The sequence below is a fragment of the Idiotropiscis lumnitzeri genome, chromosome 7 (assembly GCF_059441095.1).
Source record: "Idiotropiscis lumnitzeri isolate Australia: NSW breed Sydney's pygmy pipehorse chromosome 7, RoL_Ilum_1.0, whole genome shotgun sequence".
NCBI classification, from domain to species: Eukaryota; Metazoa; Chordata; class Actinopteri; order Syngnathiformes; family Syngnathidae; genus Idiotropiscis; species Idiotropiscis lumnitzeri.
In genome coordinates, this window is record NC_142397.1 from 19,512,713 (window position 1) to 19,540,148 (window position 27,436).

Below are 27,436 nucleotides of genomic sequence, written 5' to 3' on the forward strand. Positions count from 1 at the left end.
TCAAATTGAAGACTTTGAATTTGATGAAGATATCAATGGCAGAAATACAATACAACTTTATACACTAATGTCATATTACAAAACGGTACAACTGTGCATATTTAAACTTAATTATTGGTATTTTTTTTCAAGTTTTAATATTGTTATTAAGCTTTGCTTTACTTTTTCTATATTGTATTTATAATTTTCAAGTTTTCCGAAAGAAAAACATGGACACAAGAAATAATAGAAAACAAACAAACAAAAAGAAAAATCTCTCCACAAAGCTGCTGTAGTTACACAGAAAAAAAGAAAACGCAATAACAACAAACAAGAAATCAATTTAATTTGAGAGGCTGGGTCATCATATTAAAAAAAGGGGGTTCAGATCAATTGCCAAGTCCTCTAATTTTCCTTGGTTTGAATATACAATTCTTTCTGGTGTACAATATGACAGAAGTTCATTAGCCCTGTGTTTTTCATCCATCCAACCAACCATTATCTGCCCTTTATCCGGGTTCAGGTCACGGACGCAGCAGCTTCAGCAAGGATGCCCAGCTAGATCTTCTAGCTCTTCCGAAGGACTGTGAGCCCCTCGAGCCCCGAGCTTCTCATCTTATCCCTAAGGGAGAGCCCGGCACCCTACAGAGGAAACTCATTTCAGCCACTTTTATGGATCTTGTTGTTTCGGTCAAGATCCACAGCTCGTGAACATAGATGAGGGCAGGAACGAAGATTGACCTGTAAATCGAGAGCTTTTTCTTTGCGTTCAGCACCTTCTTCGCCACGACACACCAATACAAGCATTGCTGCAGACGCTACACCAATCCGCCGCCTTTCGATGTCACACTCCATCCTACCCTCAATCATGAACGAGACCCTAAAATACTTGAACTCTTCTCTTTGGAAATCACTCAAATTTCACCAGCTCAGCGCCCGTTCCATCTCCTTGGCTGGCATCACTTAACTTTAACATTTCTTGAGTTGTCTGTCCAGTGTTCCATAACGCCTGTACTATAAGATGTTGTATGAACCTTTTACCAGCAGATGGTACTAACAGACATATATCTACATATATACGAGCCAAAGAGGTCTATATACATATATCCATTCATTCATTATCTGCGCCACTTCTTCTCACAAGGGTCGCAGGGGGTCTTGTAGCCAATCCCAGCTATTTTCGGGCAGTAGGCGGTGTACACCCTGAACTGGTTGCCAGATTACCTCGAGGCAATTTAGAGTGTCAACTTGCAATGTGGGAGGAAACCGATCACTCGGAGGAAACCTTAATATATTTAATACGGTTTGCAAGTGTTTAACTAAGGTCTGAATGCTGGATTTTCATCAGGGTTTGTCAAATTTTGTAAAGGCGTTTGCGTATAGTTTTAAAGATCACAGTTTTTCTTGTCACTAAAAAATGTTTAAAATGTTTGATGCCATTAATAGAAACGGTTTGTGACCATTAAAACTGTTTGAGTGAATGTTGTATTTTTCTGATTGATACAACATGACTCTGCAATTAACCAGCAAAGTTGCAAACTCAAAAATGCAAACATTTTCTCTGTGGAAAAAAGAAAGGCTCTCGCAACGTCATTTGACCAGCTTTTGCTCTCATGTGTCCTGAGTGAAGTTCATTTGTGATTTGCATTATTAAGTTCTTCCGTGACGTCATCTCATTGGTGCATTTCTGGAACAGTTTATTTTTCCTAGAAATGTCACTTGGGAAGTGCCCTCAAACATAAACCAGTGTATCCCTTTAACAGAGTAAATTTTAGCACCTTTACCTGTTTGCCCACAATTGAACCCCATGGTATAATATTTGGACTGCCCCCTTCTGTCATGATTTGTATTTGTTATTTTTGGTTTAGTATTTGGTTTCATGTTTTGGCCTTGTTCATGTGTCTTGTCTCGTCTTGTCTATTGTGTCCACCTGTGCTCGTTTACCCAAGCCCTAGTGTTAACCAATCCGGTCCTTCCAACCCTCCATGTCTTGTCCAGGTGCTCCTCGTTGTCTCGTCAATTTGTGTGTATTTAGTTCCCTGGTTGCTTTCAGTTCTTGTTGGTTCATTGTCATTTTCACTGTCGCTTGTCCCTATCGCTTGTCCCTGTTGCCTGTTCCTGTTGCCTGTCCCGATCATTAGTTTCCTGTCGTTGTCTAGTTTTTCCGAGTTCGTGTTTGCCTTACTTTTCTGTTAATTAAATGCCCTTTAAGTTACCCCTGCCTTGCTTCCTTGCGTTTGGGTCCTCACCTTCTTCAACCCTGACACCTTCGAGTTTTTGTGCTAATGTACATACAGCATCAATGGGAGGATTAAAAAAAAAGAAGAAAACAATAATTATACCGTATAATGTTGTTTCCAGTCCAGGCTTGTATCCTGCCTTTCACCCAATTCAGATGAGAAAAAAAACAGATAAGCATAATAGTGCGTTAATTACACAATATTTGAATGCGTCATAGATCGTCATCACACAAGACAAAAGACCTCAAACCACAAAAGGAATTTTGTTTAACCTTTAGGTTACATTTTTTATACAATCTCTAAAATCATTCCAGCAAAACAAAAGCATGTTACCAGTTCCGCTCTGAAGCTTGGCATCTTGTGTCGGCATTCCCCACAGCGTGTGTTCTCTTTTGAGGTGAGCCGTCATGCTGTCAGCTGAAGCCCTTTTCTTCAAATCAAATCTTATAATAAGCTTCCATTGTCAGTGTGTCCTGATTGCAGACAGAATGGGGCTGAACAATTAAGAATGAAAAAAAGGATTGCTCTCCAATGTTTGCAGTGTCACCTTGCGGAGGTATTTAAAAATTAATGTTGGATACATTTCTGTATTTTACCATTCATTTAGAATATCAAATAACTACAAGTGGTGGTTAATATCAATTAAAAGTTTGTATGAAGATAATTTTAAGAAAGCATTTCTACTTTTTTTCCATCATTGTTTTATAAATGACATCCGTTAGTTAGCACTCTTCTTCTTTTGCCGTTATACTTGTGGGGCACGTGAGGGACTCAATTACATAATGGAGATCAGGAGAATGTTGTCATGTGTTTCCACAACTTTGAACTGTGAAGATGCAGTAGCGAATAGTGTAGAGCTTTTTTCCCCTTGCAATATTCACAGTCATCATCACTCCTCCCAGATGATGAGACTTCCTGTGTAACACACCCAACAGCTGTAAAATTTCACTGTTGAGAGAAGTTGAACCTGTTCGATTGCACTTCACCACCAGATGCTAAGAACATACAGCACATGCTAAGAATCAACACACTGGTTTCCTGAAAGATTGTGTGAGGGTTCAACACCTGGGCCTGTAGCTCAGGTATGAATAGTATGATTTTGTCTCTGTCAGCCCTGAGACTGACTTGTGATCAAGCCAGGCTGTAAACGTTCGCCTAGGATAGTTCCCAGTACAACGCCAATACATACAGAAAATGGTCCAAAATGAACGGATTGGTTCCAGTTCAGGTTTGCGATTTTTCTGACAGATATGCTTTCTTCTCAATGTACAGTTACATTAGCAAACATGACAGAAAATGCTATTATACCATTAAAAACAATAAAAGCTATTACTGTAATTACGCGACACTAATGATCTTTGTGACGGTGGCAGTTCTCTCTCAAGTTTTTAAAAACTAATAATTTCGTATTTATGTGTAATTGTGTAAATGAAAATGCATTTTTAACCCCCCCCCCCAAATGTTTTACATTTCTTCAGACAAACGAGGCTCTTTTTTTTGCCTCTACGAGTTTCGACATGTAACTGGTGTCTTCTTCGGGAGGTTTAAAAAAGCCCTCTTAATTATTAGATACCTTATTGATTGAAATACAACATTTTTGTTGCTGCTGGCTCTCTGCCCTAACGCGGCAGAGACAGATGGCGGCCGCAGGATGTGTGCCGTCGGATCAGGGACGAGGTGCAGAACCGACGGGGGACGAGGTGAGCGATGTGGCTGGTAATAACGTGACTCAGGGAGTGAAGAGCTGGTAATGTGAGGGGTTGTAGAACCTCTACTAGGGCACCGTCGGCGGCCACTCCGTGGAGGTCCCCGATAGATGGCCAATCGGGTGACCCAGCAATTTCAGAGCTGGATTCAACATTATCGAAACAAAGAGGTGACCAAAAAGCAAAACCTACGCGAAGGGTTTGGGGATGGTCGGCAGGCTGAGGGGGGTAGCAGGCTGAGCGACAACGTGGAGGATATCGTCGTGTGCTTCCCGCTGGTTCCGATATTGGTCGGTGCATTCTGTCAGGTCGGCGTGGAGGTTGAGAAAGAGGAGGACCCAAATGCAGGGAAGCAAGGCAGGGGTAACTTAAATGGCCTTTAATAAAATAAAAAATAAACTAAATTACAAAACAAATGGGAGCAACAAAACACTCGGACTTGACTTAACTGTAGAAAAAAAAACAAAAACGAGACAGGCATGAGGACAACTGATGTGGACACTGGCAAGCACATCTGACAAGGACAATGCACCGACAAGAACTGGAACAAATTAACAAGAGAATGAGGAGCACCTGTACAAGAAGCAAAATGTTCGAAGGACCTGATTGGTAAACACTGGGCCTTGTGTTGACGAACATAGGTGGACACAATGAACATGACGGAGACACACCAAACACAAGGAAAAACATGAAACTAAAGACTAAACCAAAAACAACAAAGATGGATCATGACAGTATTGGTATGTGTTGTGTACATGGTCTATTCGCATGGAATCATGGTCTTTGTAGGACTTGTATGCGCGGTGATCAGCTGCGATGCTACTATGATTTCCTCCCACATTCCAAAAACGTTCATGGCAGGTTGATTGAACACTCTAAATTGCCACTAGGTATGAGTGTGAGCATGGATGGTTGTTTGTCTATGTGTGCCCTGCAATTGGCTGGCAACTCGTTCAGGGTGTACCCCGCCTACTGCCCGAAGACAGCTGCAATAGGCTCCAGCACCCCTCGCAACCATTGTGAGGAGAAGCGGTACAGATAATGGATGGATGGATGAAAGCAATGTGTTTAAATTAGGCATTCTAAGCAAGTGGAGACGTAAGATGGCCGCCGGTAGCGTTCTTAGTCCCTTCATATAAATATGTCAGCGTGCACCGCCGTCAGCCCAGAAATGTCATTTATTGCACGCTTGGAATGGGAAGAACCAAAAGACACTCATTTGAACACATGTGGAAGAAAAGAAAAAGAAAAAGTGACTACACTTGTACTTTTGTCAATTCTAAAGTACTTCAAACACTGATTGGATGTGACTTAATTTTGCACAACTTGTGTACAGTTTTTTTTATTTTTAAACTATATATCATCTTTACATTAAGAGTAGACTGGGAATTTTTGTCAAGTTCAAAATCTAACCTAAGTTTAATTAAGTGAGCTGGAAGTTTGAATTTCAAATTTGAACGATATTAATGTGGATTGCCATTGGGAATAATCTGTGAATTTTTGCGTGACAATGTGAACATTAGGGAAATGTGAATTCTTGGAATGAGAAAAGAGCGAACCTATCTTGAATCTTTGGAGTTTAAAGTTAGAACTATGAGAATCGGTTGAAAAATGCGGAAGGAGAAGCCCAAAAGATGCGAGAAATATAATAGGAGCCGAGGGGAAAAGTTAATGGTGTAGAATAACGTGTGAAGGCCTGAGCCTGAATGGAAGTAATTACAAAATGTGGTGGGTTTATGTAAATGCATTGAACACGTGTTCAATCGGTGGGCGTGGTTCGTGTCACATTACCAGGTAGGCGCCGTACTTGTCAACAAACTGTCATGTTAAGACGAGCTTTGAGTACCGGTTGTGTGGACTCTGCGATTTAAGTCCAGACTCGTTTTGTGTCGATATCTGACTGAAGGTTAATTAAGTGTCATATTTCGTTTTTCATAGTATACAGAGTTCTACTTTAATATTCGAAGAAGATGAGAGGACGTTATAAAAGACTAGAAGGCAAAGAGCGAGTGCACGGAAGAGACAACAGCAGGACTCATCCAGTTTCTGAGCCGCGGGGAGCTCCGGCACACGCAGCCGCCTCGCATACACCTGCCTCCGGCGTGAGCGGACGGGGGGCGGGCGACTGGGAAACAGGTACATCTTCCACCCTCCACGCATCCACGCTCCAGACAGACTTTACTCAAATTCGAACAAATGACCAGCTATCTGGCAGAAACTTAATTCCTTTCACGTGTGGGTGTGTGTGTGTGTTCGTGTATTATGATATATATATATAAATATTTTATTTCATTTATCAATACGTAACATAAAAGACACGAAAAATCAAAGTAGAAAGATCATATATATGTGTATATATATATATATATATATATATATATATATGTATATATATATATATATGTATATATATATATATATATATATATATATATATATATATATATATATATGCATATATATATATATATGTATATATATATATATATAAACACTATATTGTTTAAACCACTTTTTGAATTCAATTTTTTGAAACACATTTGTTTTATGTTTGTTCTTGTGCTTGATTTTGTATTTTTATTTTTTTAAATACATTTTTATTTCTTAGACTATAACAACCCTCTCTGATTTCGAACAGCTTCTGGATACTGTGGCAATGTTATTTATTCAATACTTCTATTGAATTATCCTATACGTCCTTACTGCACCTTATTTTTTATGGGTTTTTTTTTTCAACTAATTCGTAGAATTTAAGTGTGTTTAATTTGATGACTAATGAATTAGTACATTCAGCATAGCATGAAAAGTTAATTCGTTAGCGGTCGGAAGTGGATATTTGTCCGTCAATGTAATCATTCACTGCAGTACCGACGGAGCTCCCCATCCGTCACTGACGGGTGCCTGCTTTGCTGACTATTGAAAGAAACGTACAGCGTGACTCCTGCGTGTTTGTTGGCGGAGATGAGTAAATAGGGCCTCAAAATACGTACAATAAGTTAAATCCATAAAATGACTGCACTGTTCATTTCAGACTTCTTTCCTGGTCTTTAGTGCTGTAAAAATGCTGTATGGCCTCTTAAAAGGGAAGGCACCACAAAAAGGTTCTTTGCAATAAAATGTTTAATGCACCTTCACTAGTCTAAAAAAAAAAAACTAACGAATTAATAATGCATTTGTGGGATTTGAGTTAAGCAGTGAACTCCAACCATTTTTAGCCATCTCAGGGGGAGGCCTGTTTTTTTTTCACTTTTGTTGACGTCATCTATTGGGAAAAGTAAATTCCCACCCAAATTTATTTGGAGGTCGATAAAAATATAATAATCATATTCTAAAAATATTAGAATGAAAGACTCCAATATTTATTTACTTCATGTTGTAGAGTGAACACATTCTGTTCAACTATTGGAATAAAACATGACCAATACACCAAAATGTATGTGGAGGTTGATAAAAATGTAGGAATCATATTCTGAAAGTATCAGAATGAAACTCGCAATAATTTTGATGATGGAAGGCAAAGCCTAGCGCAATAACAGTTGCTTGAATCGTCTTTCTCTGGCGCTAACTGTAGCCTGAATTCAAGTCAGGATGCTCACGGAGAAAACTCCAGGATTCTGTTTCTGCAACTAAGCATAAGAGTCAGAAACAAGAAACACACGCATCTATAGGCAAAAACTGAGTCTTCTTTATGTTTCCCGTGAAATCCATGTGCACCTTCATACAGGAGACATCACTGCACTCCTAGTCACTGATGGTGTAGTGGTACACTCGCCCGAGTTGTGTGCAGGCAGCGTGGGTTCGGTTCCCACTCAGTGACGGCGTCTATGTCTACCCTGTGACTGGCTGGCAACAGTTTAGGGCCGCCGCGCCGGATCATCACGTTGTCGTCGTGCGGTGGCAGAGTACCCATACGGGGAAACCAAGAATGATCCAAAAACCCGGCGTCCGAACCGAAACTCTGTTTCGCTCCCGGACCCACACCTCTATGAATAGAGGTGTAGCCATACGAAACTTACTTACTTACTGCACTCCTCTTCCCCTGCAAATCAACGGAAACGTCATGGCCCGATACAACCAACAACTCCTCACCAACTAACATTAACGCAATGTGACAAAGAGCCAAAGTGGTGCGGCACGCGATCTCCACCAGATCACATCGCCTACAAGGATTTTAACATCTCTAAGGTGGCCTCAGCCACAAATGCATCAAAACAAAAATCATGTGTCTCTCACCACAGTTTCATCACGCCACTGTACAATCGGAGCACAACTGACTTCCCTCAGCCATCATGAACCACACCTAATCAAGTTATAGTTGCACTGCACAGCCCAAGTCACCGGTGTGCGCACGCACACACACCTGACAGAAGCGATGATGGCAGCACGTTTAAAATAATCTGATGGACTGACGTTTAAAGTTTGGAAAAAAGACAGACCAATGATCGCAGACGGGTGCCTAGGCCGCTGATGGACTGTCAAAATGTACTAAAATGTCCACCTCTGATAATGTGCATCATGATTTCTTACTTAGGAAATCCTTGGTTTACAACTTTAGAATTTTTTCTTTTCACATTTTCTCTTTGTGATTACCTACGTCGTTTCATCAATAACTATGCGAAGAACTTTTGTTTAATTAATTCTTGCTATTTGAACTGAATTTATGCTAATTATGACTTAATGTTTAATTTGTGTGGTACCAAAGATTATACTCCATACTATACATTTCTATTCAAAGATAATTCGTTTATGTCAAACCAGTTTTTATAATATATTTATTCCTTTTTCCACAGTATTCCGTAGCCACTCGAGTTTTTCTCCAGTGCCGTATGAAATTGTATCAGCAAATATTATTATTTTTTAAACTTTAGCGACACTGCATATGCGATTGATATAGATTATAAATAGTTAAGAACCAAGTAGAGACCCTGGGGAAACCCGTGAGTTAATTTTAACTCGTTTAATTTTAAATCGATAAAATGTACATACTAATTCCTGTCATCTAGATAACTTTTCAGCCATTTGTGTGTCAAACCTCTGATACCATGTCTCTCTAATTTTTCCATTCATATATTTTGATCTATGGTCATCATCTTAGCGCCAAAGCACTGCAGTGAAGATAGCAAGAAAGTCTACCTTGGAGTACGTGTTAAAATGCCTGTCAAGGATCTGCTTCGGAACATCCGCATAGCCCAGGGCAGGGACCCCCAAGATCCTCAGGTAAACTTCACCACTAAATCTTGTTTCTAGCTTTTAATATGAGAGGATATAAATATCGACTCCCTTAAAACCAACCTGGGTTATTTATGGGTTATTTTGTTATTTTTTATATTACCATTATTGTACTTCTTTAACTTTATGTCCTGGGAGAGGAGGCATATTATTTTAATTATGATTGCCTGCTGGAATCAAAAAGAAGAACTCAAATGGGTGAAAACAGGAATCAGAAAAAAATTCTAAAGTATTTCTACACTAATAGTGCAAGAATACTTTTGACTTTTTTATCAGAATTGATGAAATATCTATTAGTGCTTTGATCTGTCACTTGTTATATCCTAGTTATATGTAAAAGCACAAAAATCATCTCATCTTCGTTTTTGCTTTTTACAAGCATAACCTGCACAGCAAAAGAGTCCAAGGTAAAGACCACTTTTGGGACACTTTTTTTCATGAATTACTTTTGTTCAGAAGTGTTTTATGTCAATTTGAGAGATCATAGTCAATGTGTTTTTTTTTCAGGGGACAAGAAGCGATTTAAAACACGCACAGGAAATCTAACAAGCAAGGTCGGTGAATGTGATTGCGCCTCACTGTCTGAGAGTTGCCATAGAAAAATGTCAAGGATTAGGAAACATTCAAAGCACCGCAAATACCTTGGCTGTCTTTCACTCACAGAGAAAACGCCCCACCAGTAGCCTAGAGGAGCTGGCAATCATCGTTGAAGTGCTGGAGGAGGATCTGAGGACCGGCACCACAAATAGTTCCACTAGGCAAATGTCGTTTCCCAGCTCACCAGTTTCACCTGAGTACACTTTTGAGCCGAATGGTAATTAACTAGTATCGCATATTTAGTAAAAAAAACACAAAAAAACCCTCACAAAATCCCCAATACTTTATTCTTCAATTGCATAACCTCGATATCCAACTTTACCCCATTACAAGGTACAGGTTACATTAGTGATGATTCCGATGAAATCATCCCTAGTCCGACTTCCCATACAACGTACTCACCCGGGATAGCAGAGTACCACCAAAGCCCACCCCCTTCCAGCGTCATGACCACAAGCTTTCAGCCCACGTGGACAGGAGAGAGTTGGTACTCTAACAGCGCAATGAGCGGCTCCGAGTTCTTTTGGGCACAGCTGCAGAAGGAGGAGATCCAGCTGAGGGACATCTCTGATGAAGCACTGCTGGCCACTGATCGACACGGCCGAACGCAAGTTTAACATTAATTGTCGTACACATGTAAAAAGAGTAGAGTAATAAATTATAAGCAGGTTAAAAGTCAGGTTTAGGCTTGGTCGCACTATACAAATATAGCAATACAATACAACTTTATTTGTATAGTAAATGAGATGTTGTGTTTTAAATGGTCATTATAATCTTTTCAATGTAAATCAATGTGTGGTAGAAGAACAGTTTCTTAAACTTTTACAATATTAAAAGCTTGTTCTTTGTGTATGGAGTATATTAAAGGCTTTGTCTCTCTCTCGACAGTGCTTTCCATGGTGTGGTGTGTGACGGCAGGAGGGCGCTGGCATACGCAATCGCAAAAAGGATGGCTACACTCAACAGATTAGACATGAAAGACTCAGATGGAATGGTAAAATACAAGTTTGAAAATGTAATTTAAAGTAGATTTCAACAACAATAAATCAATCAAGGTTTATTACGTCCAAAATGCTGGCATTTTATCAACGACAAAAATGTTATTCTAAATGTCATTGTTTGTCAATGTCAATTCAATATAGCTTCTACCAAAGATGTTATTAAGTTGTGATTCATATGCCAAGAACTCATAGGGCCCTAATTTCCACGACTGACGTCCACACACGTGGCATAAAAAGGGTGTAACTTCATTTTCATGCCAGCCCAGTCTAGTCTAGCGTGTTTGTGGAAGTGTTGCATCGTCCCAGACTCATCCAACAATTTTGGTGGCACAAAGTAGGCCGTGCTATGCGTAAAAACGGACGTTTATTCATTTGGTACCAGCCAATGTCATGCACAGAATTTAGCGAGTCTATTTCTGTGTCTGCAATCTCATGCACGGCATACTTGTGTGGACTGCACTCTGACTGGCCTGACTTTACCACAAATGAGGGATGCTGACACGATTGGCTGAGAAAAGGTTCATTCCATCCTCAATGCCCAATTCTAATAAAACTGCACCCATACTCACGGTTAGACTGTGCTTTGTGCTAAACTTGCTCTGGGAACGAAAATGGGGCCCTTCGAGTTGCGATTCTAACCTTGTGGACCCATTATTGGCTCAGTTGGATCTAACAGATTTCAAAACCGAATCTTAAATACAATGAGAAAATGATGTGTTTGTGAGCTGTCTTTCATGTTTGCAGACTGCCCTCCTCCTTGCAGCCAAGCACAACCATCACCTGATCGTCGAGGATCTGATTTATTTAGGTGCTTGTGTCAGTGAAAGAAACAACTCGGGAAAATCCTGTCTTCACCTCAGTGCTGAGAAAGGCTTCATCCGAGTGCTTGAGGTGAGAAACTTGATTTTAGTAAAACACTGTTAAATGTGCGTGCTTCCTCATCTGCCCATATATATTTTTCCTTGTGAATTTGGGAAATAAAGTGGAAATAACTGGTATGTGTGCTATAGGTACTGATTTATACATAATGAAACCACAAGTGTTATGTTTATTCATACGGTAAGCTATTTTCACGTCAGTACAATATTGTCTAAATAGGAGTGAGCCAAAGATGTAATATATGAGACAAGATATGTGATCTGACTTAGTAGATTTTAATATTCTCAGACTTTATTCCATATCCATCGATGTACATCAATCCGCGTACCATTTAGTCTTCCATTTTCAATGGGCAATTGAAAATCAAAAATTGGGAAAAGTGACTCATTATTTTGATATTTATTCAACTAAAAAAGGTTTTCCATTATTTATTGTTCAAGATTAGATAGATCAAAAATATGAAGTGGCGAAAACAGGCCACGTGACTGAATTTGCTATTAGTATTTAATTGGTTGGACTTGCGAAACTTGGATGTTTGGTAACCATCGCTATTAAAGGTGGTTAACAGTAGTACAAAGGAGAATGAATTAAAAATAGCAGAAGGTAGACCTTTGTATCCACAGTTGTTGCCTTTCATACAACTTACGTCAAGTCATCCTGTGAGTATGTCAGCTTTGTGTTCAATTAAAAAGGCCCCAAATTCCCTCTAAATAAGTCCACTTGTGAGTAAGTTTACACAACCATCATTATTTCAGTGTTCATGCTTTTTGTGACATTAATTTTGGTGGTGTGCCGTAAGATTATTCTTATGTAAGATGGGTTCCTTGTCTGGATAACATTACATAATTTTCCATGTTGCTCCGTACTGATTATGGGGGCTGATACATCTTTACTAAGGCTCGTTCCAAACTTCTCCTCACACGAACCCAGCCAGTTAAATATTAAAATCAAAATCTGTCCTCCTTTTCAATTTGTGTGTTATATTAGAGACACTTAAAGCTGGAGTACAATTGGGACAGTAATGACCTTTCCCATTATTATCTATTAGATGGCTATACATTTGGAAAGTACAAGTGACTTTTAAGTCACTGTGGAAAATGCCAATTAACACTACTAAGGGAGTGTTTGGAAATTAAATCTGACGTCCTAACTCTACACCTTGAATGTGAGTTTTCCATTACATTCAAACTACACGCTGGGTTTCCAAACCGTCCGCAGTGTAGAAGAGCGCATTCGGACATTTTGTTTTTTCAAATTTTACACAAGACATGGTTAAATGTTCACCAAGACATTGACAAAAATAAAAGTAAAACACATTTTGTCTTTGTGTTGCCGCCAGTATACCCTCTGAATCATCACTCAACTGTTGTTAGTCTTAAATTATTGTCAGTATTTACTTATTCCTAATAGTTTGCAGTCCATAGTGTGTTCTGTCTATTTTAGATTTAGTCCTGCCACTTATTTCAGTCATGACTCTTAATTTAGCTCAACTGCCTTACATGTGGTTTTGAAAGCAAGCAACACAGGTGGTACACAGCTTTCTCATGCAGACACTTCCTTTTAGGTTCTGAAACGCGCTATGCTGGAGGGTGTGTACATTGATGTTGAAGCCACCGATAAGTATGGTAAGTCCTGTGTTTTAATGTCCTAGGATCTTGGGATGAATAGCTTTTCATACGCATTGAATACTTTTAATTAATTTAGTTTACAGTAACTAAGTACGTCTGAAGCCTTAAAGTGCAATCTTGAGGTAAGCTTGACACACTGTGTTTTGAGTAGTAAAATCTATTTTAAGAATATTCGGGTTAGTTTTTTTTGTTTTTTTTCCACGCAAATGTCCTAGATTCATAGTTAGACCCAGAGCAACGCTCTAGCAACAAAAATGCGTTTGTTCGGCAATCGGCAGTCAACATTGTAATGCATTGCTTATTGTCCAGTAAGCTGCTCAACTGACATTATTATTTTGCGTTTTTCTGGGAAATGTCTCAGCCCTGTGTGACAATGCTGTGTGACATCATTCTGGGAAACATCTGTTTGAGTGGCCAAAACAAAAAACATAGGACACGTAAAGACCAATTTCGTTCTGGCAAAGAGAGGGAATTTCAAGCCAGTGTTGACGAGTATTTTTTGCCTCAAGCACTTTGAAGATCTGTTTTCTCAACCGTTTTACTTAATGATAAAGGGTTTGCAAAAAGGTAGGTGTGACTGCAATCCATTTTGAAAAACGTGTGATAGGTTGCGTGTATTGTGACAGCTTCTAGTTGACTGACGGCTGCCGAGTGCACGTGCAAGGAGCCGAGAAGAACGAGCGGGCGGGTGTTAAGTAGAGTTGAGCAGCACGTGTATATATACCTTAAATTCCTTACCAATGACAAACGTAGGAAACCAACCACAAAAACATGTGGTCTCAATACTAGCAGGATAAATTTTGACGCAAAGCTCATATACCGAGCCTATATATCTCACCACGTTTTCTTTTTTTCAGATAAAAAACTTTTTTTCTGGTGGAGAGCAAAACACTCTTTCGGTTTCGGCTGTCACTTCAGCCTTCTTCAGAGCAGTCACACTTCCGTGTGATGTGTCTTGAAACAGCTGATCGGGTCGGGGAACCTGCAAGTTAAGGCTCCCGAGCCAATCAAAACTGCAATCCGTTCCTCCTCATGGAAGTGTATATATCGCATGTAAATAGTATTAACAGTTTATTCAAATGAAGAAGGATATGCTTGAGAGTTGTTCTAAAGAACAATAAAGAAAATTGTATTGTTTTGCTGTTGACGTTAACGCTTGACAGAAACCTACTTAAATATACCAAATGTACCAAAAAAAAAATCATGCTTTATTTATATTATGTGTTATTACATTATTTGTGACACAAAGATATTTGATTTGCCATTTTCTAAACTTACTTCAAACAAGTACTTTAACCTTCAGGGATTAAGTAAGTAACAATTTGCTGCGGAAGAAATCTAATCAAGTCCCAGCTAAATTTTAAATTGAGTAAAATCATCACTTGGGTTAAGCAAGTCATAAGTCAATTTATCTAATCTTGCACAGTCACAGAATATGTTTGAGTGATAATACAATGTTATGTCACTGATTAACAACAAAAGTATATATTTATTTCCTTTATGAGTAAAAAAAAAATGATGCATAATATATAATATATATATATATATATATATATATATAATATATAATCCATCCATCCATCCATTATCTGTACTGCTTCTCCTCACGAGGGTCGGGGGGGGTGCTGGAGCCTATCCCAGCTATCTTCGGGCAGTAGGCGGGGGACACCCTGAACTGGTTGCCAGCCAATCGCAGGGCACACATGGACAAACAACCATCCTCGCTCATACTCATACCTAGGGGCAATTGAGGGTGTCCAATCAACCTGCCATGCATGTTTTTGGAATGTGGGAGGAAACCGGAGTACAAACTCCACACAGGATGGCCGGAGCCGGGATCAAACCCACGACCGGGGCTGTCTCTCACTGTGAGGCCAACGAGCTAACCAGTCGTCCACCGTGCGACCCATATATATATATATATATGTATATATATATATATATATATATGTGATATTATTATATATATATATATATATATATATATATATATATATATATATATATATATATGTAAGCTATGCAATAGCAATTCTTACTTGGAGCAATTATTTTGCTTGATGACTAGTCACGAAAACGATTGCAATTAATCAACTAATCGGATCATATGCTAATCACAGCATATTGTATCAGCAAGGAACGGCTCTTGCATAATCTTCCGTAGTTTACAGACAGAATTCGTTAAGGTATACACAAACTAAAACAAAGACAATTAAGTCGATAGTTTGACTTTGATTTTACACCTTTTATCAGCATTCCTGATGCAGCAAATTGAAATTGAAGGCAATACTGTGGAAAAATGGAACCAACCACTACTGTATACGACGAATACTGAATGAATGAATCTATAAATACCGTACAACATATTTCATTCTTCTCATGGAGGGAATTTAGAACATGTTCAAAAATTTCTTGCCACAAGAAAAAACATTAAAACCTTTGGTGAACGTCAGGAGAACATCTGGAGAATGTTCGTGACCTTGAACGAACCCTGCCATTAACGCGCATTCGCTACCTTTGACAACACTCGCAAACGTTCGCCCCTGAGTGGGATACGGGCTTAAGATGACATTCATTTATATCTGATTCAGATTGTGCACTTGGCAACAGTTTAAACATTTGGATGCCTTGGAGACAAGGTTGCAAGTTTGTGCTTAAAACAGATCAAGAATATCATACAAAGCCCAACATTAGCAAGTACAAGTAGCACTTTGTATTTACAGATGACTAATATTTAAACTGTGAAAGTTGTCTGAGCACTTTGCCCTGTTAATACATGCATCCGTGGTTCGGAACTATAGTGATTCACATTTTTGGCACAAAGCAGATAACGAAACTAACTTACATGCATATGAAATAGGACGAGAAAGACTGACATTTTGACAACGGTGAGAACAAACAAAAATACAAATTGAAATTGACAAATCTTCCCCGTCGCTTCATCCTGGTGGGACGTCCCCGGAACACCTCGTCAGGACTGTACAGGCGGCATTCTAATCAGATACCCGAGCCATCTCAGCTGGCTCCACTCAATGTGGAGCAGCAACAGCTTGACTCTGTTAACCAATGTTGCATGTCGAGTCATTTACGTGTCTACTGTACTTTTTCCCAGGAATGAGTGTTCTTCAGTGTGCTTCGGTGGCCCTCAAAGCAACGTTCCAGCAGTTGGAATTGAGCAAGAACCTCAATCACACTAGACTCCACATGCTCCGCAAGGAACAGCTCCTGGAGACCCTGGAGTGTTTGCTGCAACTGGCCAGCTACTCTCATGTCATGGTTCGTACCAGACCAATAACTTAAAATAGATTATGATCCTATGTATCTCCAGTTTGTATATAGTTTTGTATAATATTCTTTTGTCCCACATGTGAAAACTACAACCGAAGTCTGCTAACTCAATGCCTGAGGCATACAGTACACAAGCATAAAAAGACAGAAGACTGTTCAATCCATTACAAAGAGCCACAAAATAAATGGATGCTTATATCACCACAGCACAATCTACTTACAATGACCAATCACATTAGGTCGGCTTACACACTCGAGCTATTGCCGATATTTTGGTCTCTCATCCAGCCTCAAAAGAGCTAATAAAAATAGATCTCTGTATTATCTTGTTCTACAGCACTGAACATACAATATTGTTAAATTAAAAAAATACAGCTCATTGTACCAAATAAGATTGCACACCTAATATTCTGCTTGGTCTGCGTGCTGTTTATGACTAGTCATGGCTAAACCATGTTAATTGGTCTTTTGTCATTTCAACAAAAGATATTTTCAGATTTGGATTAACATTATTGTCTCTACTACCTCGTTAATTTATGACAACATAGCCATGTTTTGACCTTCACTTGGATGAGGGTTCTTTTCCAAAAGGTCATCCAAGCATTGCCTCTGAGTCGGAGTCAGGGGGCGCTGGGCCTTGGGGTGTTTCTCTGAGTTTACTTGGCACTACGATCATCCTTGTCAATATTAACTTGAGCTGAAATGACGCTCCAGGTGTCTTTCAAATGTAACTTGGAATTCTGGCATAGCAATACGAGGCTCTCCATTTGCTGTATAAAAATAATTCCTCTGATTCAAAGACAAGACAGCTGAAAATAAGTCCAGCGCTTCTCTTCGTGCTAAATCAGCTAAATCAGCTTTTTCATCTTTTTGTACTGAACGTGTTTAATCTCAAATTAATTTTCCTTCTGTTCTTTCCATAGGGGACCTGGGGTATGAACGCCTAACTTGCAGCATGTCAGCTCAATAGAGACCCGACAGTAATGTTCTGAGTATGAACAGGCTTGGTTTGTGGTAAAGACCATTAAGTGTCTTCTCTCATGAATCCAATACTGTTACGTAAAGCATCTAAGATTGTGTAAACTATTTTTTTCTTTAAAATATTCACAAAGTTTAGGTGCCCATTCTGTGGTTTCTGTGAAACTTCATTGTTTGTTACATTTGTGTAACTACTTGCCTTCAGTGTGTGGTCCAGTTCTATTGTCCTATGGAAAGTTGCTTTAACTAAGCTGTCTTGCTTGATGGTTTGTGTTGGTGTACGATGTGCTGTATTATGCTCGGGTTGTAAATCCATGATTTAGATCCCACCAAGTTCACCTAAATGAATGGTTTGTTTGTTTAAACACTAATGCTACTACATGCGTGTACTAAACAAAGAAACTCATACATGAATGGCTGAGCTCTATCGCATACAAATGTTTATTTGTCATCAGCAGACAATTAACTTGCCTTCCGAAATATCCTTAATTGCAGTTGTGATACTGGCTAGTACAGTTCTGGACCTTTTGCAATAGTATCAAATTACTATTAGCTGATGTGACGATAATGTGATTGTGCTACTGTAAATATAGCACAATCCAATGTCATTGGCTGTTTATGTCAATTTGATATACAGTTGAGCAAGTCAATTTATAACCATGATACTGGATCAAGATCATACTTGTACGTGAAAGGGCATTATATAGTGTTTGTTGACATTTTGTATTGGGCGGTTGTGTTGTTTTATATTTGTTTCTAAATAGTGTGTTTCATATAGGCACTTTGGGCCAAATTCTCTTGTGTGCATGAATCTGAAAGGTGAACGCTTTTCTGGCTGAATGCATTCTTCTATGGATTTAAAGGGAAAGTCAACCCAAAAATATCCTTTGCAAGAATACGTTCTATGTGCCTTCACTAGTCTAAACATGGTATTCTGATTAAAAAGTTAATCAGCAAAAAACATTTTTAGCCATCTCAGTGGGTGGCCATTTTGTCACTTCTATCGACTGAAAATGACGTAAATGTTGCTCAAGGCTCAGGAAACAACCAATCAGGGCTCACCTGTTTTCTGAAGCTGAGGCATGAGCAACCATGATGTCACTTTCAGTCAACAACAAGTGGCCCTGAGATGGCTAAAAACGGTGCATATTAATCCGAATACTGAGTTTCCACTAGTGGCGGCGCATAGAACATAGAACATATTATGCCAAAGAATTTTTTGAGAGTTGACTTCCCCTTTAAGTACTTTTCTTCTGCACTCAAAAGGCTCTTGTTTATCCAGCGCCTCAGGAAAGTGAAACATCAGTCTTCACGTTTGTATAGTTCACGATCTTGCGACAGCTGCCGCATGCTGACAATGTGGGACGCGTTTGTCCGAAACCACTCACCTGCATTCACAGTTTGCCATTGGCCTTTATCTGTCCCTACTACGTTACTCTCTTTGGTCAAGCGTTGTCATATCATATTTATTTAACTCATTCAATGCCAGTAATTTTCTGACCCTCCTTTAGCTCCCATGTGAAAAAACAAGACATAAAAATACGTACCTGGGATTGAATGTCTGGAATCTTTATTAGCGACTAATATCGGTTCCAGGGGACTTTTTTTTTTTAATTACTAATATTTAATGAAAGCGCAGGGCTGCCACGATTACGACTGCAGTCATTGTTATAGCAAAATGGTGAGGTACATAATTACTTTTTTCCCCTCATTGTTGGTCATTGAATATGTCAAAGTGGCTAAATGTGATTAAATGATTGGATTCATTTCACACAGAATAAAAACAGTAGTAGTTTCCTAGTAGTTTTGTGTTAGATGGAGCAGAGCGCATCTCGCACTAGCTGCTTTATAAGCTTCGCTGTATTTTCACATTTAAAGTGTGCTCTGGATTTGAATGACATTCACAAGTCTCAGGAAAATCCCATGTTGCTTGATTTATAACCAACCTCAGACTTCATTGAGACACACCTCTTTGGTGGTTGCGCACAATTTCCCAGGTTATGCATGGTGGGTGTGTCAGAAATCTTGATCAAAGAATGCAGACGCCAGGCGCGTAAAAACAACCCAAAAAAAGTCTTGACTGTGAATGAGAGAATATGGCCCTTTGATTTTTCCTCTTAATTAATGTTACCTGTTAGTTTTGAATCAGAAAGTGTATATTTTTTGCTCGTTACAACTGTCAAACAGTTCAAGAATCGCTTTCGGATTATGAGCAACACATTTTTTTTTTTATTATACAACCATACGTAGTGGAATCATATTTCAATTACTTAATGTAATCAAATGTCTTACAGGGGCGTTTCCCATGTTCACCAAGTTTATTGTTATTGTTATTATACAACCTGATGTATGGCTTCATTGTATCGGAATTATGAGTCCTATAAGTAGAGGTTTATTTTCGTGATTTTCTGCCAATTAAAATATTCAAGGAAGTCAAGCATGTACACTATGTCTTGTGATTGGTAAGATCTATAAAAAGTCCCCTGTGAATAAAAGGGGATTTACAAATAACTGTTGTGGGTTATTATTAGATGGTAGAGTCAAGTTGGCCAGGCTGTTACATAGGCATTTATTGTGGCAAGTGTGAAAATACTTAATAATTGCTTTCTACATTATAATGCACTTCCATTAGAAAAAGACTCTCTGTGACGATGTGCAAATATAACCATTGCGTTCTCTCTGTGAGAATGAAATAAAGGCAACATATTATCCAAGTCTTAAAGGTTTTGTTTATTTTGAAGCTTATGATGAGCTTTTGATTTGTTGTTGTTATCATGAGTCATAGGTTGATGTGACAAGGGGCTGTACAAAATGTAGTTCAATAAATTCATGAAATCATGTTCAGGGGTGCACATCATTTTGGTATGGTTCTCAAAGGACCACCACAGGTTGATGTTTGATGCTCGTTTTTTTATAGAACCCACCAACCTCACTGTTCTCAATAATAAACACATTCATTGTTTGTTTTTCCAGTATGTTAATGTGAGCTATGAACCACAAAATATTGCAATTTCCTTAATGTCGCTACCCATATTCAGTCCACAATAGTAGCCAACTGAAGCTTACATCCAATAATTTCAAATGACATGAGGAAAAACTTGATTGATTTATTATGCTAAATGTCTGCCCCCCCCCTTCTCCTGAATCCACAGAACCTCATAAAATTATAATTGGAGTATGAGAACTCTATACTGTTCCCAATGTTGGCATTTTGCTGCTACAATCTGAGACTGTGAATTAATCTTCTATCTTACATGTGCGACAGTAAATTTACTAATTTTTAAAATATATATATATATATATATATATATATTTTTTTTTTTAAACGTCTTCTCCACAGTTTCACCTCAGTTGTTGGTGTTAATACACAACTGAGCTGGTTTGCCGACCGACATTAAATCTAAAAGAAGAAAGCAGGTCAACGGGCCTCTTTGGATTCTCGTTTTTGCCTTGGGAATTTCCTTTCCAGTGCTTTCTAACTGAGATGGTTTGAAAGTCATTTTAGAGGATAGGATTGTTTATTTTCTACAAATGCTTAGAAAATGTGCCAGGATTCAGCCTTTAAACCACCTTTAGCAAAAGTTACTAGTGACCAACATTTACAGCAGCCATATTGTGGTTGTTTAATTTCAAGATAATGGATGGATGAGTGCCCTTATGTTCTATTTCTACCACTCAAATTTCAGGTTGGTGTCCACTGTGCTCCTTGTAAAAAAACGAAATCTGGAGCAGTGTAACTGTTCGGAAACAGTGTCTGTGTTTACTGATAAAGTTTTCATCAGCAATATAGTAAAAATGAGAAGAAATGTAAATATTTCCAATATTACATTTAAAGTACTTGCCAGTGATGTGGTAAAAATGAGCAGAAATGAAAATCCCATGTTTGGCCACTGTCGCAGCCCCCTCGAATATTAGGTCAAGAAGTGATTACAGTCAGGACATTCACTTAAAAAATGTGTTAGTTTGAATGAGCCAGTAAACTAATCTTGTCTACTGTCCCCTCCAAAGAGAAGAACAAAATGGAAAATGCTTGGTACACATATAAGCAGTGACAAACATGTTTACGACTGATCATTGTGAAGATTCAAATGCCAGTCATATTTTTGGTTTGGAACAGCTTCTTCAGCTTTGTGCTAAACAATGAGGCCGACTTTAAAAAAAAAAATTATGTCGTGCCAAAAAAAAAAAAAAAAAAAAGATAATAGCTTCCTCACCAATCAATGTGTGAAAACAAATATTGTATGGTAGCTACAGTAACAATCAGCCATCAGAGGCCAATGGTATTTTATTCAATGGGAGGGCTATTCCCATGGCCTATTGTCCTTTTTTTAATTATTTTTTAAATGTCCTGCATAAGGCACACTGTTGAGTTTTAACAATAGCTTTTTAACTTGTCCGTTACAAATGAAGAGTGACAATTTAAGTTAAGTTTGTGTGGCCCTTAATCACAAAACGGTCTTATGGGACACCAGTTCACAGAGATCCATGGCCACCTGGGCAAGAAAAAATTCCTGAAAATGCATTTGGGAAAAAAAGGAAGAAACCCTGACAAGTGAAAATGGATGGAGAGATCCCCTACCATCCATCCATTGCGGCACGCAGTCAGATCAAGAAATGCCGTTATGGAAGGTTTTATAAGAAAGTTGAGGCAAGCACATTTTTTACTTATGACAAAATATTATAAATTATTTTTAGTGCAAACTACAATCAAGTTTAACTGCATAGTTCTTATCTGAAGTGTTAGTCTCGCATAAGAGTTTTTCAGACTTGTTCTACCGGTGCTGGCAGTGGATTGAAGTGTTCTCTTTTGGTTCTAAATGTGTGATCCAGCAAAGAGAGAAAGCCACTAAGAAGATGAAAAAGTTGTAGCTATGCACAACAGTTTGTTACCAACTTCTTTGTGACAGATAACATGCTACGTCTACAAGAACTTGAATTGAAATTGAATATAAAGAGAATCAAGATCACCTCACACCTTTGTGAATGCTGAAAGAGGAACAGGTGATAGATGAAGTAGTAATTGCATGTACAAGTTAAACCGGTTCCCGTCCCCATTTTGTCATGACAGTTTCCTTCTTAAACACTTCTATGTAAATGTACACAGACCCAAAACGGGGAACTCTCCCTCACTTGTCCAAGCAGTGAACCAGGGGCGTCGCACCAAAAGCAGGGCCCCTTGATAAATGGTCTAGAAGGGCAGAGTTGGGATGCTGACTGATATGCTGACAATGACGCATATCATCACCAATTCAAAATATAATTAATGACATTATGTACAAATCAGAAAGAGCCACCCAGCCACTTTTGTTGACTGGGGTGGGGCTGCTGACAAATAATTAAATAAATTTTAGGTTGTGGGCCTCACAAAAAGTCTTTATATTTCACACCACAGATGTATTCCCCTAGCTGCAGATATGCTTTGGGAACTGCTTGTTGGAGTGATGATGATTCTAAGTTCCATGACTACAGCATTACAGGCCTAAAGGGCCTAACTACCCAGCGTGAGGGCCACTCACACGCACTCAACGCAAAGACATGTTATTAAGACACATGGGAACTGTTTTAAATCTTCTTATTCTTAAAAATGTCTCCTTCAAAACAGTTTACACGTGTCTTGACCTCTCTGTGGCATGTGTTTGTCAAATGAATCACAAATTATAGTTTAGTCAGGTCCTGTTATTCAAGTCAAGGATTGTTTTCTATGGGCTGATATTTGTGCCACTAGAAACTAAATCTGAATATTGTTGATTTGAATATGAATTGTTTAATTTGAATATTTGAATTGAAAAGTGAGTTATTGAAAAAAAAACTGAATTAGAATTACATAAATTGTGATTAATTTGAATCTGAATATTTGTTATCAGATTTTTTTGTTAGGAACTGTATCCCCATAAACCTGAAAATGAATTTAAGACTAAAATTTGCGGTGAAGAAATCAGCAACCAGCCTTCTTGTGTCCGACGCTTGGCGCCCTCCAGTGGTTTCTTTCGGTTCTGCAAGAGCACGTCTGAGGATGGCGGCTGTCAATACGAATGACGCTGTTTAATTCAGCTTTCAATTTAAATATTCATGTTAAGCCAATCACATTCAAATCAACAATATTCAGATTCAATTTCTAGTGGCACAAATATCAGCCCATAGTTTTCATTCTAATAAGTTGGATTTCATCTTGAGTTTTGTTTTTATTTTAAATTCAGTTAGTTTAAGTTAGATTCCAGACTGGGTTTGTTTTTAAAAAAAATTATTTTAGTTTAGTATTTAGTAGTTTTTCTATTAGTTTTATTTTAAAAAATAATATATGGAATATTTGTGAAGTGCAAGATAACAAAAAATTCAAGTATTGTGTAATAAAGTTAAGTAAGCCATATGTTGTGACTATTTTTTCCTTGATGTTGTCCATCCATTATCTATACCGCTTCTCCACACGAGGGTCGCAGGAGGGGGGGGGGGGTGCTGGAGCCTACCCATCTTCAGCCATCTTCGGGCAGTAGGCGGGGGACACCCAGAACTGGTTGCCAGCCAATTGCAGGGCACACTGAGACGAACAATTATCCGCACTCACAATATTACCTAGGGGCAATTTAGAGTTTTCAATCGGCCTGCCATGCACACGGGATGGCCGGAGCCGGGATTGAACCCACGACCGATGCTGTCTCTCACTGTGAGGCCATCGTGCTAACCAGTCGGGCCACCGTGCCGCCTGTCCTATTATTATGTCATCTTTATTCATATTGCCCAGATGTTTCACAGTGTATAACCGAGTTATTCAGAGACACATTGGGTGTCAGCTTTTTTCCATGTCTTCTGCATCCAGAGTTGCTCTCTGTTGTTACTTCAGATTTTCGAAGCTAAAGACTCTTACTTTTCAACTTCCGTGTCATGTCTGCTTCTGGATACAAATTCCGTTCCTCACGTGACAGCACGAGTCCCAAACAACTGTTCGACCTTCCTTCTCCCGTACAGCTGTACATTAATAGTGAAATGAATACACACATTAAGCTCATTTAGGAAATTCTTGAACAAAGACGAAAACAACGGACATTTGTTTTTTTTTGTCATCAAATGCATTTTTACACAGATTATAAATTTTTTTTTTTTCCTATAGCATATCAGGTTTTTCATATATATATATATATATATATATATATATATATATATATATATATATATATATATATATATATATATATATATATATATATATATATATATATATATATAAATTGACCTATAAAAGCAAGTGCAATATCGATTTGACAAAACATAATTTACAGTTATGACGTTTCGGAGAATAAATTCAACCTTTTGATGAATCTAACCGTTGATTAATATTGATAGACATATTACAAAATTAATTATTATAATTATGAAAAAAAATATGCTAAAGAAAAAAAAACTAGGGCAGAGTTGGAATCAGCCCAAAAAAATAATCGAGAGAAGTTCACTTACATCTCTGATTAAAAAAAGACAAAAAACTGTATTCATCAGTGTTATTTTATTCGTATAGTTAGTTTTATAAACATTAAATGTAGGTTTTCAAAGCACTCTCATTTTTATTAATTTCGTTATGTTTTTTTTTTTCATTTTTAGTTTGTTATTTTGTAAGTTTTTGTTAACTATAATAACCTTGTAATAGCCTCCCAGAAATTATCAATTTTCAAGGGGTGGTTCTGTCTTATGCAAATTAACCTGTACTCATCCCAACCCACTTTACAGAGGAGCCAATGCCACGAATATCTTTGTGACCAAACCAGAGCAGAGCTAATTTGTCACGTGAACAGCCCATGGTCCGAAGAGGAAACCAAGCCCCCAAAAAGATTAACTAAAAGAATTATTTGAATTTTCATCAACAAAGATGTTCTACATCACCTGGCTGCAAAATGACACATGCCGCACCAAATTCAAACATCCATTTTTTTGAGACAAGTGGAAGTCTGGCTACACCTCCATAGCAATGTCCATGGAATTAACATGAAATATCAAGACTATTCCGATTGTAACTTAAAGGCCTTTCTGCCATTGGTGAAGACACACAGTGGACAAATTAAAAATGGAGAGGACAATTTTGTATGGACACTTGAAAAAGAAGGTGGTTACTTGGTGACACTCAAGACAATAATGGGAGAGCTTGACTTTTTCCAGCCTGTGGGGGATCGTAACAATTATATAAGGAACATTTTGAACTAACAATTGCAAAGTTAGGGTGGTGTTGTGGTTGACTGGTTCGCACACCAGCCTCACAGAGCAGAAGTTACGAGTTTGACTCCGGGCTCCCCCTTCCTGTGAGGAGTTTGGATGTTCTCATCATGTCTGTGTGGGTTTTCTCCACGTACTCCAGTTTCATCCCACGTCCCAAAAACATGCATAGAAAGTTAATTGAACACAATTTGCAGTATGAATGGTTCCTTTTCTTTGTGTGACCCGTGATTAGCTGACAACCAGTTCATGGTGTACCCTGCCTGCTGCCCAAAGACAGCTGGGAGAGGCTCCAGCATGCCCGCGACCCTTGTGATGGTAAGCGGCTCAGATGGATGGAATTGTAGATTTATGTTCATCGTCTCACAGATGGTTGAGATTGCCTCCCTCACAATAGAAATGTCACACATGTCCTTTATTTCTTATCTACAGACATAACCAGACTCCTTTGTTTCATTTAATCCACCAACATCAACAACCATTCTCCCTGCATACCAATGCCACCCCCATCCATACTGCTGCTCGTAATGAAACGAAACCTTTCTCGCTGGTGCAAACATAGCTTTCGAGTGCTGCAGGCCATTGCAACAATACTCATCCACTGTTGTGCTCCCCACCACCACTGGATGTGCTCTGTAAATCCTCCCCAGCCCACATAAACCCCCTTGTTCTTGTTTTCATTTCTTGCATCACATCGCAGTGCCATGCGCTTCCGTTCTAATTCTTTAGCCAGCGCTCCTCTTGCTATTCCGTATATATATATATATATATATATATATATATATTTATATATATATATATATATATATATATATATATATATATATATATATATATATATATATATATTTATATATATATATATATATTTATATAAATATATATATATATATATATATATTTATATATATATATATATATTAGTGCAGTCAATTGAACTAATTAATCTAAAAGAATTTCCAAGATTAATTGCGATTCATCACATTTTTTAACTACTATTTTTTGGGAAGCATGTAACAGATATTTACTTGAATAATATCTTGGAATTAAGTATATTTAATTCAAAGACTGTTCTAATAGCTCTCTTTGATTCTTGAAAACGATCAAAATTAAGACATCTTTACAGGCATTTTTTTCTTAGAAACATTTCTCAAAACTGCCTACAAGCACCACACTCCAGCAGTGTTGGTTTGCAAGGCCCAGTGGGAACTTGAGCAGGGTGTTTTGTTCTGAGGTGATGTGCTAAAGATGTACTGCCAGTGGTACAATATTTGCAAAGTATGCAAATGATTTTTGAAGTAAATCAAACTGAAGGGAGAGAGATGTTAAAATGTCCAAATAATTTTCTTTGCACACTGACACATCTAGTACGTTAACTGGGCAAAGCATTTGGTCAGCAAAACATTAAAACGTTAGAAACATCAGAATACTAACATATTTTTACTGATGTTTTTTTTTTTTTCAACATGTTAAATAAATGAAAGGTGAAGAAGTTTGGCCACCATTATGCAGATGTACTTTTAATAATTTTTCTGGTGAATGCAGTTTGTCAACCAAAGCAAACTCATTTCTATGATTCTAGGGACACCTGGTGGTGGAAGACCCGCTTTGGGTCCTGGGAGGGATAACCTTCTCAAATCTGTTTCCTCACACAGACACTTTGTCCATGGCTCCCAGTACAGTAGCACATCTCCAGAAATTTGGGTCCCCATTAA

At 38.3% G+C, this 27,436-nt stretch overlaps 1 protein-coding gene across 1 annotated transcript; it reads left to right on the forward strand.

Moving 5' to 3' along the window:
- Nucleotides 1-5,766: 5,766 nt before the first annotated feature.
- LOC148333879 (uncharacterized) lies at nt 5,767-20,217 on the forward strand. Its single transcript, XM_088300914.1, has 10 exons — nt 5,767-6,061; nt 9,021-9,164; nt 9,635-9,708; nt 9,818-9,968; nt 10,085-10,358; nt 10,640-10,745; nt 11,497-11,643; nt 13,196-13,256; nt 16,372-16,535; nt 17,471-20,217. Exons 1-10 carry the CDS (start codon nt 5,896-5,898, stop codon nt 17,492-17,494), a joined length of 1,311 nt encoding a protein of 436 aa, XP_088157040.1. The 5' UTR covers nt 5,767-5,895; the 3' UTR covers nt 17,495-20,217.
- Nucleotides 20,218-27,436: the final 7,219 nt, after the last annotated feature.